Genomic DNA, 18,205 nt, shown 5'->3' with positions numbered 1-18,205 from the left:
GAATTTTCTATCACCACTAGGGGAGGTAACTGTGTCATGCGAGAAGCTTCTGTTTACACTTACAAACTTGAAATATTGTGCATAAGACTACATGTATCAGCCCTAACAAATGCACTTTTAAAATAATAAAACTGAAAAAATTACCAGTGCAAAGATGGAAATCTCTTAATTGTCAATTCGGCTCGAAAACTTTCGGTTTCACGCAAGAAATTTGATAGGTACCGTTGTGCACACAAACTGATGACGTGTTGTGGTGTTCACATGTCAAGTCCTTCTGAGGAAGTCGGCTTGTAAACTTCAGAAGGGTTACATTCAGTCAGGTATTTATTGACAGGTAATACTCTAGGTTTCTTTATCGAGAGGAACTCTAATAGCTTTCGATGCGAGAGTTTATACGGACAGTTTTGTCGGATGTGTTTATACATTTCAATCGGCCTTTCAATCACTGTGCTCCTTATGTGCAGCACCAAACATGAATCATGATAGGAAAAAGCTCAGGTCAGGACGTGGACAGCATCCAGATGGAGATGAACAGTTATTGAATTGTTGGTTTTGTGCTGTAGCGTTATGTTTATGTTTGAATTCTTTCTAGGATTTTGCTCATGAATAGAAAACCAGTTCTAAAACTTTCACCTACGCAATGCACACAGTATCGATCAGTTACATATCTAAAACTATAAGCATAAAGCAAATCGATTTTTTACTTCATCAGTTATCGGACCCAGTGGCAAACAGATTCAGTAGTTGCACCCTTTTAATGTGTAGTCACACACCCAATCAAGCAGATTCTGTAGTTAACCCTTGCGGAAATCAGATTAACCCTTTCAGTAAATCCAGACCATCGCCATAAAGCTGAAATATTGTTGAGTGTTGCCTAAAACTAAATTCACCCACTCACTATTTTCAGCTGTAGTCCCACTGACACACTGTTTGAACATCTTGTTTTCGGGGGCTGTCATTGAACATGTTGAAGCATTTCCTTATAATTCATGGCAGATGAGGGTCAGTTCAGCACATGGGTAAATGTGTTAAACCAATATTGGGGACATTGATGGAACATTGACAGGTCTGGTAATAACATACTCACTCACTAGATGTTCATGACTGATTTTGTTCAGACAGTCCCGGAAGAAGATAATAGAGAATAACAAGAAATATTTGTACATCCTCAGCGTATTCATTTCTGAGGTCATACAAATCAAGGAAATAATTCTAGTTTTATATATGTATTAATACTGCTTAATATTGTTGTATTAATACTGCGTAAAAACAGTATGCATCATCATGGTATATGGATCTGTACCGAAATGTTGCATTGTAATAGAACAAAGAAGTTGTCGCCATTACCAACGATATCTTGCCTTTATACTGCTCTTGTCACAGTTTATGACTTATGGCTAAGTACTCAATTATACTACAAGCAAAGAATAGTGTCATCCTTTAATGTTACTTCTCAAATGCTGGTTTAAGCTGAAGTTGTGAAAAACATCATGGGGAGGAAAAGCAAGAAAGGTGGAGGTGGAAAGCAGGCAGCTAAAGAGAACACTGCTAGCACTGAAGGGGCCAGTCAAACCCAGGTCCTACCCAAAGCTGCCAAGAGAGATGTCACAGAGCTTGTTAACCAGCTCCTAGACAGTAAGTTTGTGATGAACAAGCAAAATACACGTAGTAGAGTCAGTACAAGAAGTATAAATGGTGCTCTTTGTTATGTATTCTTCTTTACACATATCATGCTCAAAGTCGGGATGATGTTAACATTGTTACATGATGGTGTTGATGCTAGGAACACATGTCCCGTCAACTCTGTGTCAGTGCATTTTTATGGTTATTGACATTCAGTTCATTCAATCTGTATGTAGCAACATTAGATTCATATTACATTGCTACAGCAGCTCCAATGAAACTTTTGTACTTTTTCCTGTATTATTAAGTGTGGTCATATGTTATATATCATGTACCATAAATATTACAAATACAGACAGTTCAAAAAGTGAGCATCTGTTATGTGAAATCATCTGTTCTGATGTTGTGTGCACAAGGAAATGTTTATGGTGCATGTCAAAGTGATACATACTTTGTTATTAATTAGCAGTACTTTATGTTTGATCAGTGGAATTTCGCATATTGCAGTGGAGATGTTTGATTGTTAATGGTGTCTTAATGTTCCTGTGCAGTCTGCTCCAAGCCACCAGCCACTGGGTCAAAGGAGTGGGACGACTACCCAGAAATACATGGACTTGTGGAGAAAATCCGAAAAATACAATCAGGTACTTTACATGGGTGCTGAGTGATTTTCTTCTACCCTTGAAAGTTGTTCATTATTTCAATCCCAGGTTTTCCTGATCTGCCCTGGACTTCATTTTTAAGTGTACCTTGATCCAGCTGGATTATTGCTTAGTAAAAGAATCTGCAACTATCACACACTATGGTTAGATCACTTGTTCTTTTTTATGGTAAATGGCTGTTATGTCATGCCATATTGTCATGTGGTATTGTACTCTTGATACCAACATATGTACATATCTCTGTCTGTTGCAGCCATAGCCCCACCAGAAAAGAGTCGAGATCAGTGTTTCCCGGCATTCCTAGAATGGTTAGCCAACAATGGCGTGGACACAGCATCAGCAGACATTGTGCAGTATCCAGATTTGGGATATGGACTGAAGGCAAATAAAGATCTCAAGGTGCATTTATTATATGCTCTGAAGGACAGCCTCTTGCTAGTGGATAGAGCATCTGTGCACAGAGTCAATGGTCATTGGTTTAATACCTAGTCACTTAAAGTCATGTCAAACCCTGCCATTTGCTCAGCATTTATGTGATAAGACAAGGGGTGAATGTCACAATGCTGTATCTTGGTGGGACATCCATAGTCAGTTGCAGCACAATGTCTTTGTTTACTGGCACTACTAACAAATAAGTGCAAGCAGCGAAACCAGCAATGTTTACATGACAAGATGCGGGTTATCTTTGACAGGACACCTTACACCAGGTCACGTCATCTCACATACTCACTTTGCTTGGTACATGTAAGCACTGTGCTTTCAAGAATATTAGTTATCACAATTACTAATAGGAATGGGATATATCAGTGTTAGAGTGAGTGAGTTTAGTTATATGTCACTTTCATCACTATTCCAGCGCTAGTGGCAGTCTGTAAATAATCGATTTTGGACCAGACAGTCATATCGTAAAACTATCTTCCCTCACTCATTCTTGGTGTTTGTGTGTTTAGTTTTATGCAGATTTAAGCAATATTGTAGCAATATCACAATGGGGACCCCAGAAATGTTCATCACACATTGTACCCATGTGGGGAATAGAACCTGGGTCTTCAGTATGACGAGCAGTGCTTTAACTATTAGGCTACCCCAGCCCCCACTCATTCTTAATTTTACACACCTTGTTGTTTATATAGCAAGTGAAATATCAGCAGTGTCTTCCCAGTGTTTTAGCGCAGGAAGTGTATCTGGGAGATCATGGTCAAGATGCTCTCAGTTTTTTATCTCTTGATTTACATCTTTTTGTATATTCTCTGAAATAACTGATATATGTTGATGTGCAGGAGTCAGAGCTGTTCCTGTCTATCCCGAGGAAGCTGATGCTGACAGTTGATTCAGCCAAGAAGTCTGTCCTTGGTAAGAAGCTCTTGGTGGATATGTGTTGAGCAGACGTCAACTGACGAGATAAACTGAGACCTGAATACTCTATTATTTGTTGTTTATGATGAAATGCATTGAATCAGTGTCATTTCATATGCAGAATACAGGATAGGAATACATTTAGTGTAATATCTTAGACTGAGAGAGCCGAATGTTTAGAAATTTTAAATCCTAAACCTTTCACAGGAATAATTATTTGCTGACAAAGCTGCATCATTTTGTAGGAAACCTGATCAGTGAGGACAAGATACTCCAGGCAATGCCCAATATCACCCTAGCTCTGCACCTTCTTTGTGAGAAGTGGACGCCAGACTCGCTGTGGAAGCCATACATAGGTCAGTTTTTTACCAAAGTACAGAGTCAGTATGCAGGGTTGTCTCTCTCACAAACTCCAGGATCTGGTAAATGTGATTTTAATATGTATATTTCAGATATGTGTTTCACAGAAATGTTCATTCATACAATCTGTAACACTTTTGATTCTTTATGTTACATCATGATGGAAGGGAAATATTGGGCAGATTGACATAAATATGCCACACAGTCAGTGTAAGTGAACGGTCTCATACAAAGTTGAGGGATTTTCAACAGTGCTGAATGATGTGCCTTGTACAACTGTAAACATTTGACCTACTTGACTCTGTAGTGTTGCTGCCATGGTATTCTTGACACTATGAGGTAACACTTGACACATTCTTCATTTTAGACATCATGCCAACAAGCTACACGACTCCACTGTACTTCAGCCAGGAGGAGCTCCAGCAGTTCAAGGGCTCCCCAGCATTGGGTAGGTTTCTTCTTGTGGGTGGGGCAGGCATTACTGGCCAGTACCTCAGGCCATTTCAATGTGCTGTGCAGAGTAGCTTCCCTTGTACTTAGGCAGGAACCTCTAATCGAGTATTTGAATCGAGGTAAGCATGGGTTATATGTTTGTAGGTTTGACTAAACAGACATGACTATTTTTCAGGTGAACATAATGTGGTTGAACTTTGCATGTGTTTTTTCACCATTATCATGGAATGTGTTTATTGTGAGGTTCTGTGCTGTCTCTGATCCTGGTAATGAAGTAAGAACTTGACAAGTAGGACTGTATGTTTCAGGGGATTCCCTCAACCAGTACCGGAACATTTCAAGGCAATATGCCTACTTCTATAGACTGCTCCAGGTAGGTTACCATCATTCCATCAAATGTCACAAATCACCAAGCAATTCAGTTTTACTCTCATTATTATTCCTAAGACTTTTACCTGCATTTGTCCAATACCAAAGCCTAGGTGATCAAACTGTACTCTATTTTGTAGATTCAGTATAGTTGACTCCATTATTCTCCTCAACTCGTCTGTACACAGATTGTTCTTCAATTTCAGAAAAACCCCAAAGCCAGTAATCTTCCCATAAAAGACATTTTCACATTTGATGAATATAGGTAAGTACCTATCAATCTCTCACTTACCTCCATCAGGTACACGCGTTAGCAATGGCCATGATTGCATATCAGATGTTCTGTTAAACAACTATAGTGGCAAACATTTTATGACCCCCTATTATTTTTAGGAAGTGTTCTTAAAGCAACAATAAAAACTTTGAGTGTATTTTAATATTTCTTGGAGTGCATTAGTTGATTTTTAATTATTGCAAGTTCATGATGAAAAAGCATGCTAACTCAAAGAGTACTAATAGTTGAATATAGTCTGTACCTCACTTAAGTCCAAGAGTTATCTCCCTTTGTCATTGCACTTTTGGCTATGCCCATCTCATTTTACTAGAAGAACATTTACAGGTTCCTCTCTGTATACACTTGTAAATCGTCTACGTAAGTATCTCCTAGTTCTTTGTTTCAAGAATACAATACCATTTGTTGTTTATTGGTCCCATTAATGCCTGTCTGCCTCTTTTATGCCCTTACCAGAGACCTTGATAAAACAGGTTGTAAGTGATAATACTCCCTCAGTTGACAGTGTTCAATACAGTGTATTGCTAGTCCAGTCATTTGAGTTTGCAGTAATGGGGCAGTGGTTCAGTCTAGCCACTGATGATTCAGTTCAGTCCCCGTTGGTTCAGTTGAAACACTGATGGTTCAGATGAGACTCTGATGGTTCAGTTGAGACTCTGGTAACGTGAGTTGTTTCCGGTTTCAGGTGGGCAGTATCAACTGTGATGACCCGGCAGAACCAGATCCCTACAAAGGATGGATCTCAGGCAACGTTTGGTCTCATCCCCTTCTGGGACATGTGCAATCATTCTAATGGCTATGTGAGTACAGATCAGATGCTTCTGTTTCCATTTGTTCTGGAATGTCCAGTTGTCTGAGTCCTCCACAATTCACCGTGCAGACTTGTAGCCTATCATGGATTTGATTGGCTCTGATTATCCAGGCTTGGCAGCACTATTCTGTGTTTCAGTTCAAAAAAGCAGTAAACAAGTAAACTAAATGAAATGATGTGTTCTCATTCACTTACAACAGGTTCTACATTTGTGAACAATAGTTGAATGTGGTAAGGAGCCATATAGTATTTGTAGCCAGCTGTCAGTGTCAGTAATGCTTGTTATTTCAGTTCACAGCTGACTACAGTGTGGAGAAGGATTGTAGTGAATGCTACACCCTAAGAGAGTTCAAAGCTGAAGAGCAGGTGAGATGTATTTGATGTTTATGTGCCTGTCCTGCATTGAAGTTCAAGCTGTTAAATGTGATCTGATTGCATATATCACACACAGAATGAAACACGCCCATAAAGTGGATTGCCAATACACACCCAAACAGTGTGCACCTTATGAATCAATTTGCAGTTGTTTCTCTTTAGCTGACCTTGAACAACTACATATATCGAAGAGGGTTTGTAGAAGAAGTGATCTCATTGTATAGGTACACAAAATGACATTCCAAGATATATAGAGGAGGCAAATGCTGAGACCTGCAGATTAAATCTCAAAACTGTTTATAAGATTTGAATCTGATTTTCAGTAGACTCCATATTGAAAAGGCAGAAAGTCACGAGACAGGCACTTCTTTAAACTACTTATGAAGTATCTTAGTTGTTGCAAGTGTATAATGTTCCACTGATTCTTGGAAGAATATGTTTTTGCACTTTGATGCTGCTCTTCAGTGCTCTTAAGAATGTACTACAGAACAGTGAAACATCTCACCCTTCTTGTTCACACTGTATTAATATTTTGGTATATTGTTATCCCCATGGCATGTATTGCGGGGGGATACAGTCGTTGCCTCATCTGTCCATCCGTAATCATTTTGTTACTGAAGCATTCAATAATTTTAAACCAAAATTGGTACATATAACAAACTGAACCTAAGGTTGTGCCCATTGCTATTTATAGATTTTTGGCATTTTATATGTTTTTGGGTTTCCATGGAAATGTTTTTGTTTTAGTCTAATGGAAGGGGTGAGCTTTGTTTCTGGAGCATAACTCAAAAACCGTTCAATATTTTTCTTTAAACCTTAATAGATATAACAATCAGACTCTAAAGTGGTGCCTTTAGCTATTTTTCAGATTTTTTTTATTTATTATTTTCCGGGTTTCGCTGGAAACATTTCGGGCTTAGTCTCAAAAGGGAGGGGTGTGTTTCATTTCCAGCAACCCGAAAAGTTCTCAATATCTTTCAGCAAACTTGGCAGATATGTGAAGCAGACCCCTAAGTGGTGCCTTTTGCTGTTTACAGGTTTTTGTCATTTTTGGTTTTCCCGGTTTCCATGGAAACGATTCATACTTAGTCTCAAAAGGGAGGGATAGGCCTCCTTTCCAGAGCAGAACTCAAAACCTTCTAAATATCTTTTAGCAAAACTTGCCAGATATATGTGGCAGACCCTAAAGTAGTGCATTTTACTATTTACAGATTTGGGAGATTTATCAATTTTTTGGTTTCCATAGAAACGATTCCAACATAATCTCAAAAGGGAGGGATGGGCTTCGTTTCCAGAGCACAACTGGAAAACTTCTTAATATCTTTCAGCAAAACTCGGCAGATATATGAGACAGGCCTTGACGGGGTGCCAGTCTAAATAAACTTAGTCTCAGTGTATTTCGTTACACTCCACCACTGAGTCTAACAAAACCTAGTAGAAGGTCGCGTCAAGTAACCTTTGAGCGACCAAAGACCATCCAATCAAACGTGAGACGGTTAAATAGATTTAACCAATCAGACAATGGCTACTATTTAGGGATCAGAGGGACTTTCAAAATATTCAGGTCACTGACACAGATCTCTCCACAAACAAAAAGCCTCATGTATTTGTATAGCCGCAGTTATTTGACCTGCAGTATATACGCTTTGGAGTTTCTGTTGACCTGGTTACCATTAGCTAATATTTCCGCAAGGTGACATCCTTGAATATTGCCAAAACCACTATTTTTAGCAACTGTTTATTCACCGTTGTCATGGTTGTATGTACACCCTGAGTATCACCCGGAAGGGGGCGTAAATAGCATTCAGAATCATTCGAGTACAAACATTTTTGAGATAAAAAGTTCAGAAGGTATGTGCGAATGTCCACTTTCGCAATTTGGTAATCTGTGTTCTGATTGGTCAATCTCAAAGGTTACCTGATGCGACCTCCCATATGGTTTTGGAGTGGAGTGTAACAAAAAGCACTGAGGATAAGTTTACTTAGGCTGTATGGGGTGCCTTTTGCTGTTTACAGATATATAGCATTTTTAATTTTCATGACTTCCATGGAAACGATTCAAACGTAGTCTAAAAACATCAAGCAACTGTCAGATGATTTGTCCTTTCAAATATGTGGGGGCTGGTGGGATATGTCATCTTATGATGACTCTTGTACTTGACTTTTTAAAATATTTGGACCGTACATTGTATTTAGAATTTGACTCTTGAATTCTCTCAAACGTCCTTGTCTCACTTCATCAGACTGTTTATGTGTTATATCTATCAATCTCACAGATCTTCATTTTCTATGGTGCTCGATCCAATGCAGAGTTCCTTGTACACAATGGGTTCGTGTACCCAGAGAATGAACATGATCGCTTGTGTCTAAAATTAGGTAAGTCACTTGAAGATGTCATTTCTGGCCAATATTACTGGATCAATTGAAAGTGGTCATGACTAATGTGACTTTATCCCTTGAAATAAAACCTATTTGGTATTTCATTTTGTGCTGGAACAGATTCTGATATCAGATTTGATGTTTAGAAATATGTCATACTAATCACAGATGTGATTTTGAAACTTTGTGCAGGTATCAGCAAGGGAGATCCCCTTTTCGCAGCCAAGGCTGAAGTCCTGAACCGGATAGGGCTGCAGCCGTAAGTTGACATTTGTGTTGTACAGTGTTTGTGGTGCTTTACTTCAAACCTTTTTGTGAATAAATTGAATTGCTGGATAATTCCATCAAGTGAACTTGACAACTTGTGAAGTGTGCTGGTTGTCAAGAGCAAGTTTGTGTTTTCAGCACACAACCATTTGTGTTCAGGCTCTGAATGTACAGAGTCATTGAGAACATATGCTGTCATCATGTAGGATCATTTACTGTGGACTGTTTGTAATACTGACAGCTTTTGGCACAACGTCCTGGATCTCGATAATGATATAATTGTGTGGAATGATGATGATAGCGATGGTGATAACAGGAGTGATGGTATGCATGAGGATGCTGGTGATGGTGCAGGTCGCAGTGGTGATAACAGGAGTGATGGTATGCATGAGGATGCTGGTGATGGTGCAGGTCGCAGTGGTGATAACAGGAGTGATGGTATGCATGAGGATGCTGGTGATGGTGCAGGTCGCAGTGGTGATAACAGGAGTGATGGTATGCATGAGGATGCTGGTGAAGGTGCAGGTCGCATTGGTGATAACAGGAGTGATGGTAGGCATTAGGATGCTGGTGATGGTGCAGGTCGCAGTGGTGATAACAGGAGTGATGGTATGCATGAGGATGCTGGTGAAGGTGCAGGTAGCAGTGGTGATGTTGATATTGCTGCTGATGTGGAGAATGATGATGATGGCAGATGTGTTTCGACTTCAGGTCCAGAGCATTCTTCCTTCATGTGGGTGACAACCCTGTTGATGGAGATCTGCTAGCATTCCTTCGAGTCTTCAACATGGAGGAAGGTGAGTCTTCAACTTATTTTATGACTTGTGAACAGTTTCACTCTGTCTTGGACTGACAGTCACTATTTTTATCCAGATGTTTATGTGACTGCTTTTACTTGGCATGTGGTAAAGTCATCCTTTATTTAAGTCACATCTTTCATCAGATCTAGAGGCAAGGGAAATTCTGACATGTACATCATGTAGTGCTAATACTATCTGAAACACCTTCTTAAAAGATTCAGCTGCTTGAATATATTGTCTCTTTGTTACTCTTGAGATTAGTATCCCAAACTTGAAACATCTAGAGTATGTAGAATAACATGTGCTGTTTCGCAGATCCCCTGAAGTCACGGTTCGGCAGTGCCGCAAGTCAAGAAGATATGGAACAGCTGAAGGACCTGGATACTCCTGTAACAGAGGAGAATGAACAGAAGGTGTGGACCTTCCTGCAGACCAGAGCAGCCATCTTGCTCAAAGCTTACCCAACAACATTAGAGGTGAGCGCCACCAGTCTTGGCACTTTATCTTTGACTCTGAAATAGAGTAATCTAAATGGCCACTTTTAGATTATGTATAATTTTCCCATTTCTTGTTTTATAATGATAACCAGTCACTTCGAGCTTAAGTAGTAATATCTTGCCCTAATTACCTGCAGTGGACCCTTAATTGAGAATCCTGGTTAAGTGTTAATGCATCTCATGATTCTTCATGCTCTCAGGCTGATGAGGAACAGTTGAAAAAGTCAGACTTGTCCCCGGCTCTGCTTCTCGCTCTCCAACTCAGGACTTGTGAGAAAAAGATACTCCAGACCACTGTGGAGTATGCCACACAGAGGAAGGCAGGCAGTCAGCAGCAACAACAGCAGCAGAATGGAAGTTAGCAGTGTGTCCACCCTGTCACTGTGTGCCTCATTTATGTGCGAGATGGATCATTTGGACTGATATGGATCATGGATCAACAAGACGTGTTGGATCATGCAGGACAAGAAATGGATCATATGTATGAACATGGATGGTATAGCTGACATTTGAGATGCCACATGGATCATGTGGAGAGACTTGGATCATATAGACCATTCATGACATGGCATGGACCATATGGGTGGACATCAGTCATGTGGAAATTGATGACATGGAAAGGAATAACATGAATCATGATGGGTGTCAAGTGTGTTGTGGATATTTTATCAGCAGGATAAGATAAGCAGGAATTCACTAGCTGTTTCTGTGAACTCATGATCAGATGTTTGTCATATGTGTAGAATTTCATGAAATGTTTGAATTCTTGTATTTGTAGATGAATATGATGAGTAGTGTTCCAGCTGGTGTTCCTGGAAGAAAGACGACATGAATGATCATTAGTGTTACCATGGTTACCAAAGACCAAACTAGATTGGATGCCAATATTAGTTGTAAAATCTGCCATGGTCCCTGCTGGTCCACACTAGTTTCATAAAACCCAAGGAACAAATCTGTCACTGTATATCCCAGGTAATGAATGGTAACTTTGCCACTTCAGCAGATTCATCCTTGAAGGGTTATAATAGAACCCAGGGCTATTGTTAAGGGGGACTCAAATGGAGCAGATGTTCAGAAACTGTAACATGTTTGATTTGAGGCAACAGGACCCAACAGTAATGTGTAGGAGATGTGTTGTTATTATGGTCCAAACTGATCAGGATAATAAGTCTTTATGTCCTTTTCAGAAGATCCAATCACAAAATATCAATGTTTGATGCCTTCATTTGTGTGTATGGTTTACTTTTTAGAGGTACTGTTGCAAACATCTTGTCGAACTCATTCTGATTTCATGCAGTGGTACATTTGCTTTGTTTTCCTGCCAAGCATCAATTTGTTGTGTTGTGGATTTCATTTCTTGTTTGATTATTTATTATGTTGAGATTGGGGATGAAAACAATGTCTCATGCCTGGAAGCAATAACTTGAAACATCGTCAATGTGTGAAAACAAGATATTTGTTTCAAAGTGAAATATTTTCAAGAAAAATAACATTGGACATAGGTTTTACTGTGTAAAGGAGGTGTCTTACCTGCAATGTATGTTTTATGCCCTTGGGGTAGATGACAGTGAAAATACACGGTGATAGCTACACATGTGCATTTTATTGCTTTTCAATGCAGACTTGGTCATTTAAGCAATACACCTTCATACAGCTTAGTTAATGAAGACTGTATGGTATATGACAGGTTGTAGCTGTATCACAATGGCTATATGTCATTTTCTGCATCCCACATTAAGATTTGTACCACAAGCCAGAGACTGTGTTACCTTTACTTATACCGCTATAATTAGCACATTTGACTGGGATGTTTCTATCTGCTGTTGTGAAAGAATGTACTGAAACTGAATCAATGGTTAGCTTGTGCTGTGTCTGTCATTGACTCCAAAACAAAGTAATGCATGAAATACCACTTATATACATTGGACTAGGAAATACAATTATCCTTGTTGTGAAAATGATTGCTCTTATCCAGTAGCTAGTAAGTAGCTCAAGGTGAAACCATTTGTTAACACAGTACAGATGATCTGTAACTTCTGTCTATTGTGTCACATGTATGTATCAACACACCAGCCAATGTGTTAGTTACTGGTCTGAATAACACAAGACAACTATTTCTGATATGACAATTTCTTCAGTCTCATTATATGTTTAGAGGCTACTTAATTCCAGATTCACATGTGGATGTCATACCTTCTTTCCCCTGTAATTATCATACTCCACAAAGATAGATTATAGTGCTTATATTTGAGGACAAGCTTGTGACTTTGAAATCTTGTGAAGGGTATTGCGGTATCTCAACTTATCTGAGATCAGACACATCTCTGTAGTACTGGTGCTTAGATCATGTATTTTTGGCCGATGTTTGGGATGTCAACATCTGTTTTTGTCATATTTTGTTATATTTTGAAGTACTCAGTTCAGACATGATTTTGCGATGCTTAATTCATTTTGAATTCTTGAAAAATACCTCTCAGTGTTGCATTTAACCAGGAGGGCATGAGGTCATGAACTAGTGTTTAAGGTGTGTCCTGTTAATTAAGGCTCTTTGAAATATATCATACAAGCAGCTTTTGTTGAGGAAACCTTCCGCTCATGCCAACCCTGAAAAGTTTTTAGGCAGGGTTACTACAAAGCTTTGTGCATTATGTGATAAACTCATAGTGTTTTCAATTTACAAGTTTGAAATATTTGTGAATGATAAGCCTTCTAGCAAATATTGGGGGTAGAGTAGCTTAGTGGTTAAAGTGTTTGCTCACGATGCTGAAGATCAGGTTCGTTTCTTCACATGAGAGCTATGTGTGAAACCAATTTCTGGTGTCCCCACCATGATGCTAAAAATGAGGTAAAACTGAGGTCCCTCACTCTAGTAAATATGGACCTAAAGATACTGGCTACCTCAACTGAATCCAAACTGAACATGTTAGTGGCATCATTTCCTGAACTGCTATGCAGGGAGTGTTTATTGTTCTCATATGTAATATATGCATAGCATCAGAAACTGACTGTTTCTCCATCATAAATAAAGATACTGTACAGATATTGTTACTGGTTTCCTTTCCTTTACATGAAAAACACCAGCTACACCTGCCAATCATTTGAGTTGTCACATGTGTGGTTTGGTAGAATTATGGATTAGTAATATCAATGGGAGCATGTAGCTGACAGATACAGGAGTATGACAGACAAAGAGGTTGCGTCTCTGTCTCAAACTGTCCATTTATCTGTCAGCAGTGGACATGAACCTCAGAGTAAAGAGGGTTAGCTGAAAGTACCCTGCTAACTATGTTATACAGGCGTGGATACATCCTTCCGGGAAAGAAAGGGGTTTTGAGGTGCACGCTCTTGAGAAAGGGGAGAGGGGCCTTCCCAGGATCCGCACATGTTGCACTGCATGACAGAGCTACAACTTGCAACCTGTATTGCTGTCAGTCATGAAGACAACAGGTCTGTCCTGACTCCACAACACAGCTTTCTCCAGCTTTTCACAGAATTTGACCTTTATATGCTCACGACTGACAGGGCGGTGAGGTGGCCTGGTGGCTAGAGCGTTCACTTTTCACGCTGAAGGTTGAGTTTCGATTCCCCCCATGGATACTATCATGTGTGAAAAGTATTATAAGTGAAAACCATTTCTAGTGTCCCCCGCAGTGATACTGTTGGAATATTTATGAAAGCAGCATAAAACTGTGTTTCGGGAGGTGGAATGAAACCTGAACAGACGCCTTCTTGGTCGATATCTTCTGGCTTTGTCTAGATACGGCGTAACTTATCAGGATAGGGAGTTTTGAACTGTTCTGATCTGGAATGGGAACTCGGTTTGCGGAAATCTGTCAAACCAGGGCCCCGTCTCACAAAGCAATGGTAGCACTAAGACTGCTGTAAGTCTTACAATGGTGGAATTAAACGGAATAGTCTGTCACGAGAGATACACTCTGTATTATGTGATGCGTGGTGAGCTGTCGATCATCCACAATCACATAATCCGACGCATTTGTGAGGAGCAGTATAGCAGTTTAATGTCACTTTGATGACCCCAGACATGCGCTAAACAGATGCAAGTGTTATCCTTAACACATGGAACCCAGTATACATACATTCACCGTTAGTGGGTTCAGCCAACACTGGTATCAAGGTCATATTTCATTTATACGACTACAACGTAATGAACTTCTAAACTCTTACATGGAGGCCTCGAAGTCTTCTTCACCATCGATGATACGTATTGCATTACGTAAACATATTGGTACAGTAGTAAGTGATAGTCGGTCATTGTGAACAGTGAGATGTCAGAAAGACGACAAGGATAATGTCTGCTACTGGCCTTGGGAAGTAGCAGTAACCACTGACTGACTGAAAACTGTTGTCATGTGTTTCCCAAAACGTCATCAGGGGTACAGTAAGGCTTCGTGGTTGGCACTTCACGTGAAACCCTGATGCTCGCCGAACTTATAAAACAGGCAAGCTATTCTCGAAACGTTCGTAGCCCTACGAACTTCTTATGCCCATTCTTAACACATTGGCTACGATCAAAGTTAAGAATTCTTAGGGCTACGAACGTTTCGAGAATAAGGGCCCAGTTGTCCTACTGGGAAACATCTCCCTTGCTTGTTTGTGGTTCACGGTTGACTGACACAACCTCGTCAAAGGTTTCGACTAATGAAACTACTGATACAACCCACAACATCTATAATTAAAGGTAAGATGTAACGCGTTCATAATTGTTCCATTTACAGGGCACATCTGCTTGCATTAGGCCATATTTATAGTGTTTTCTCACTAAGAAACCACGCTGCAGTTAACATATATACAACCCTCCAGGCGGGGTAACAACAAGTGCCACCCTTCCCTTTAACGTTTATTGGTATGACGAGGCTGTGGATCGAACCACGGACTCTCCTCTCTTCGAGCAAACACTCGGTCCACTTGACAACGTAGGCGGTCTATTCCATAATGCATGATTGCACTTGACTCAGCAGAAAGACTGAACACGAGGCTCTCATGGCAGTACCTCTGTAGTATGCCATGTTAAATTTCTATAGCCTCCAGCTCTGACACGGGTTAACACACATATCTAAATGCCAGACTGTTTAAATTCATAAAATCATAAACATATCTAAGGAAAGATATGAATTATTGTCTCATAGTTCAAAGGAAAACAGTCTGTAAGACAATTATAGTTCACAACTGGAGTCCGGAACAGCTCATAGAGAATTTGAATATCTGCTTTCAATTTCATTTTGAGAGAGGTTTAAAGGTAAAACTTTCAATAGGCTAATGACCGAGAGTTGCTGTAATAAGAACGGTTTCTTACATATATGGATTTTCCAATCTTTATAGGCCATGCTTCATACCGCTTAGAGTGAAGATATCGATAGCCACAGAAATGTGTAGGAAGTTGCTCATTTTAAGGAAGGGAAAATGTGAGCTTCAAGTTCATCGATCCATCATATCCCCTGCATATAATGAATGTGTGGGTATGGTTTTACGCCGCTTTTAGCAATATTCCAGCAAAAGCACTGCGGGGGGTACCAGAAGTGTGCTTAACACTTCGTACCCATGCAGGAAATCGAACCCGGGTCTTCTGCGTGACGAACTAACACTCTAACCACAGGACTGACACTCACACATACACATCCCTGCCCTCATCGCAGCCCCGCACCCCAGTAACCATGTAACTCTGTACAGATGTACCCAAGTAACCATGTACCAAGAACATGTGTACGCCATGACTAAAACCCCATTGTAGATGACCAACAGGTGGGACATGCCTAATTATGTACCATTGTGCCTGTAGATGTATTTGGTCATATTGTCGCTCACTGGTTTGGAAGGAGTGGTGCTAATGAAAACTCACCGCCTCATTGGTTTTACTTGGTCTGCGGAGTAAAACAACTCTCACTCATTTGGGGCAGTGATGAGATATGAAATGAAATGTGTGTGTGTGTGTGTGTGTGTGTGTGTGTGTGTGTGTGTGTGTGTTATGATAAATAGGTTCTACTGTCTTTGAAGTTTTAGACATGTTATAGTCACTTCTTTTAAATGTAATACATGGTTACACTATTGATAAACTCGACATTACAGCCTCCCAACCAGTCACTACTATTTTCAACAAAACGCGGGTTTACTCATGATTGTTTCTGAAAAGGTTGGGCAAGACCCCAAAATATCTAAAAATAAAGTTTTGCAACCTATCGGGATTACACGAAAATATCGGCTTGAAATGTGCCTGCGAGCTGAAGAAGATATTAATCATAATGGGTACCCGGGAAGAGTAGGGAAATTCATTCACACTCTGACACACCAACGGACTACTTCTAACACACACATCTACACACAGTTACGCTTAAACCCACCCATCCCTTGACTCTTGTGCACATGCCAAGCGTAGCCTGTCCCCATCCATGCGGGGTGTCTGCGGATATAGCTATTTCCAGTATAATGTTCCCTGAGTGGTTTTTGCTGTACAGCCTTACATGCATATTTATGAGAAATATTATTTTTGTGAAAGCATCCGCTGTGGACCTAAGACATATATCGATTGTTCTTCTCACAGACATCAAAGTCTGTTTGGCACCTGTGCATAAAAGTGTCGCAGGGGATTATTCATTACTCTGCCATCGATCGTTCTAGACTTGCCAGACAATTTTTTATTGAAATAGTACTACCCTTAGATTGCATCTATATATAATAAATATGACTTTGAAGCTGAAAAGCATGGGTTATTGGTTTAATGGTGATTAAGCCATGTTAACCGTTGATGGCAAACGGAACTACTAGACTGTGAGATAATCTGGTTTTACGCTTCTGTGACTAGTGCAGTTGTCTATGTCACATGTACAGGTCTCAGATTGATGCGGTAGTAAAGCACGAATTAGTGTAAGTCTCGGAGGGTTACCACGAGTAAGTGAGTGAGTTTAATTTTACGCCTCTTTCATCAACGTTCCAGCAATATCACTGCGGGACACACCAGAAATGGACTTCACTCATTGTACCCATTTGGGGATCCGAACCAGGGCATTCAGCGTGTCGAAAGAACGCTTTGACCAATAGGCTACCCACTGCCTCGTTTACCACGAGCATGGGCATGGTGTCAAACAATAATCAGGGCCAGGAATCACAGACCACCATCACAGATGTAGGATTCTGGAACGCCTAAGGCACGCTACTCTGCACAGCGACTTACGGCTCGTGCGATTGCTTCACCTGTGTGCTTCTAGAGACAAAAATAGTATGTTATGATAACAGCTCATGATATTCCAAGTGACAAATGCGTCATAAACGTTCAATCTGTAACGTATTACAATATTACACGGATACCATGAAATCAGTATAGCACTACACGTCTTATAATGTTCACATAATGATAAGACTCGTGAGATTATGCTTTCACCTGTCATCACAACTACAGTGAAAGCTGTCTAAACCGGCACTCACTGGGACTGAAAAAATAATCCGGATTAGACAAAGTGCTGGATTGTAGAGCTGATAATAAATGTACAAGCCATTGATGGGACTGAGAATTTATGCTGGTGTTGACAACCTAACGGATTGGACAGATGCTGGTTTTGAGAGTTTCCACTGTATCTATAAATGCCACTAAAGAGGTTAAAGTATCTATTGCTTGTCTAGCGGTTATAGTGTTTGCTCCTCACGACGAACTCCCGGCTCGTACCCTTATACTGGTATCATCCCTAATGCCCTTTGTTGGTGTCCCTCGCCATTATAACTTGAATCTTGCAATGTGAAAACACTGACTCGCTACCGTATAAAAGTACTTTGGTATACAAGAAATAGCCATTTTCTATAAAACTAATGTCGGGTGTCGAATCTTGTTAATGAACACGACACCAATTCTTTACAACCCTCGTCAAGTAGTGGTCTAATGGTATTTGCTAACCTACATGCTCTGGAACGCTTAACATTAAGCGTAAATGACGGATTTCGATCAAACATTAGCG

The 18,205-nt window shown here is 40.1% G+C and overlaps 1 protein-coding gene across 2 annotated transcripts; it reads left to right on the top strand.

Moving 5' to 3' along the window:
- LOC137294524 (actin-histidine N-methyltransferase-like) lies at positions 1 to 13,292 on the top strand. 2 transcript variants are annotated; one of them, XM_067825558.1, is made up of 16 exons: positions 1 to 334; positions 1,471 to 1,635; positions 2,175 to 2,267; positions 2,539 to 2,684; positions 3,566 to 3,638; positions 3,887 to 3,997; positions 4,369 to 4,449; positions 4,763 to 4,827; positions 5,030 to 5,088; positions 5,801 to 5,915; positions 6,218 to 6,292; positions 8,578 to 8,677; positions 8,873 to 8,939; positions 9,659 to 9,744; positions 10,063 to 10,223; positions 10,445 to 13,292. In XM_067825558.1, exons 2-16 carry the CDS (start codon positions 1,491 to 1,493, stop codon positions 10,604 to 10,606), a joined length of 1,539 nt encoding a protein of 512 aa, XP_067681659.1. In that variant the 5' UTR covers positions 1 to 334; positions 1,471 to 1,490; the 3' UTR covers positions 10,607 to 13,292. The 2 variants fall into 2 exon arrangements, with proteins under 2 accessions (XP_067681659.1, XP_067681660.1); XM_067825559.1 differs by having other exon boundaries at positions 257 to 320.
- The last annotated feature ends 4,913 nt before the right edge of the window (positions 13,293 to 18,205 follow it).

The sequence above is a fragment of the Haliotis asinina genome, chromosome 8, assembly GCF_037392515.1.
Source record: "Haliotis asinina isolate JCU_RB_2024 chromosome 8, JCU_Hal_asi_v2, whole genome shotgun sequence".
Taxonomy (NCBI): domain Eukaryota; kingdom Metazoa; phylum Mollusca; class Gastropoda; order Lepetellida; family Haliotidae; genus Haliotis; species Haliotis asinina.
The sequence above is the reverse complement of the archived record's forward strand: the minus strand, read 5'-3'. Positions and strand labels throughout refer to the sequence as shown.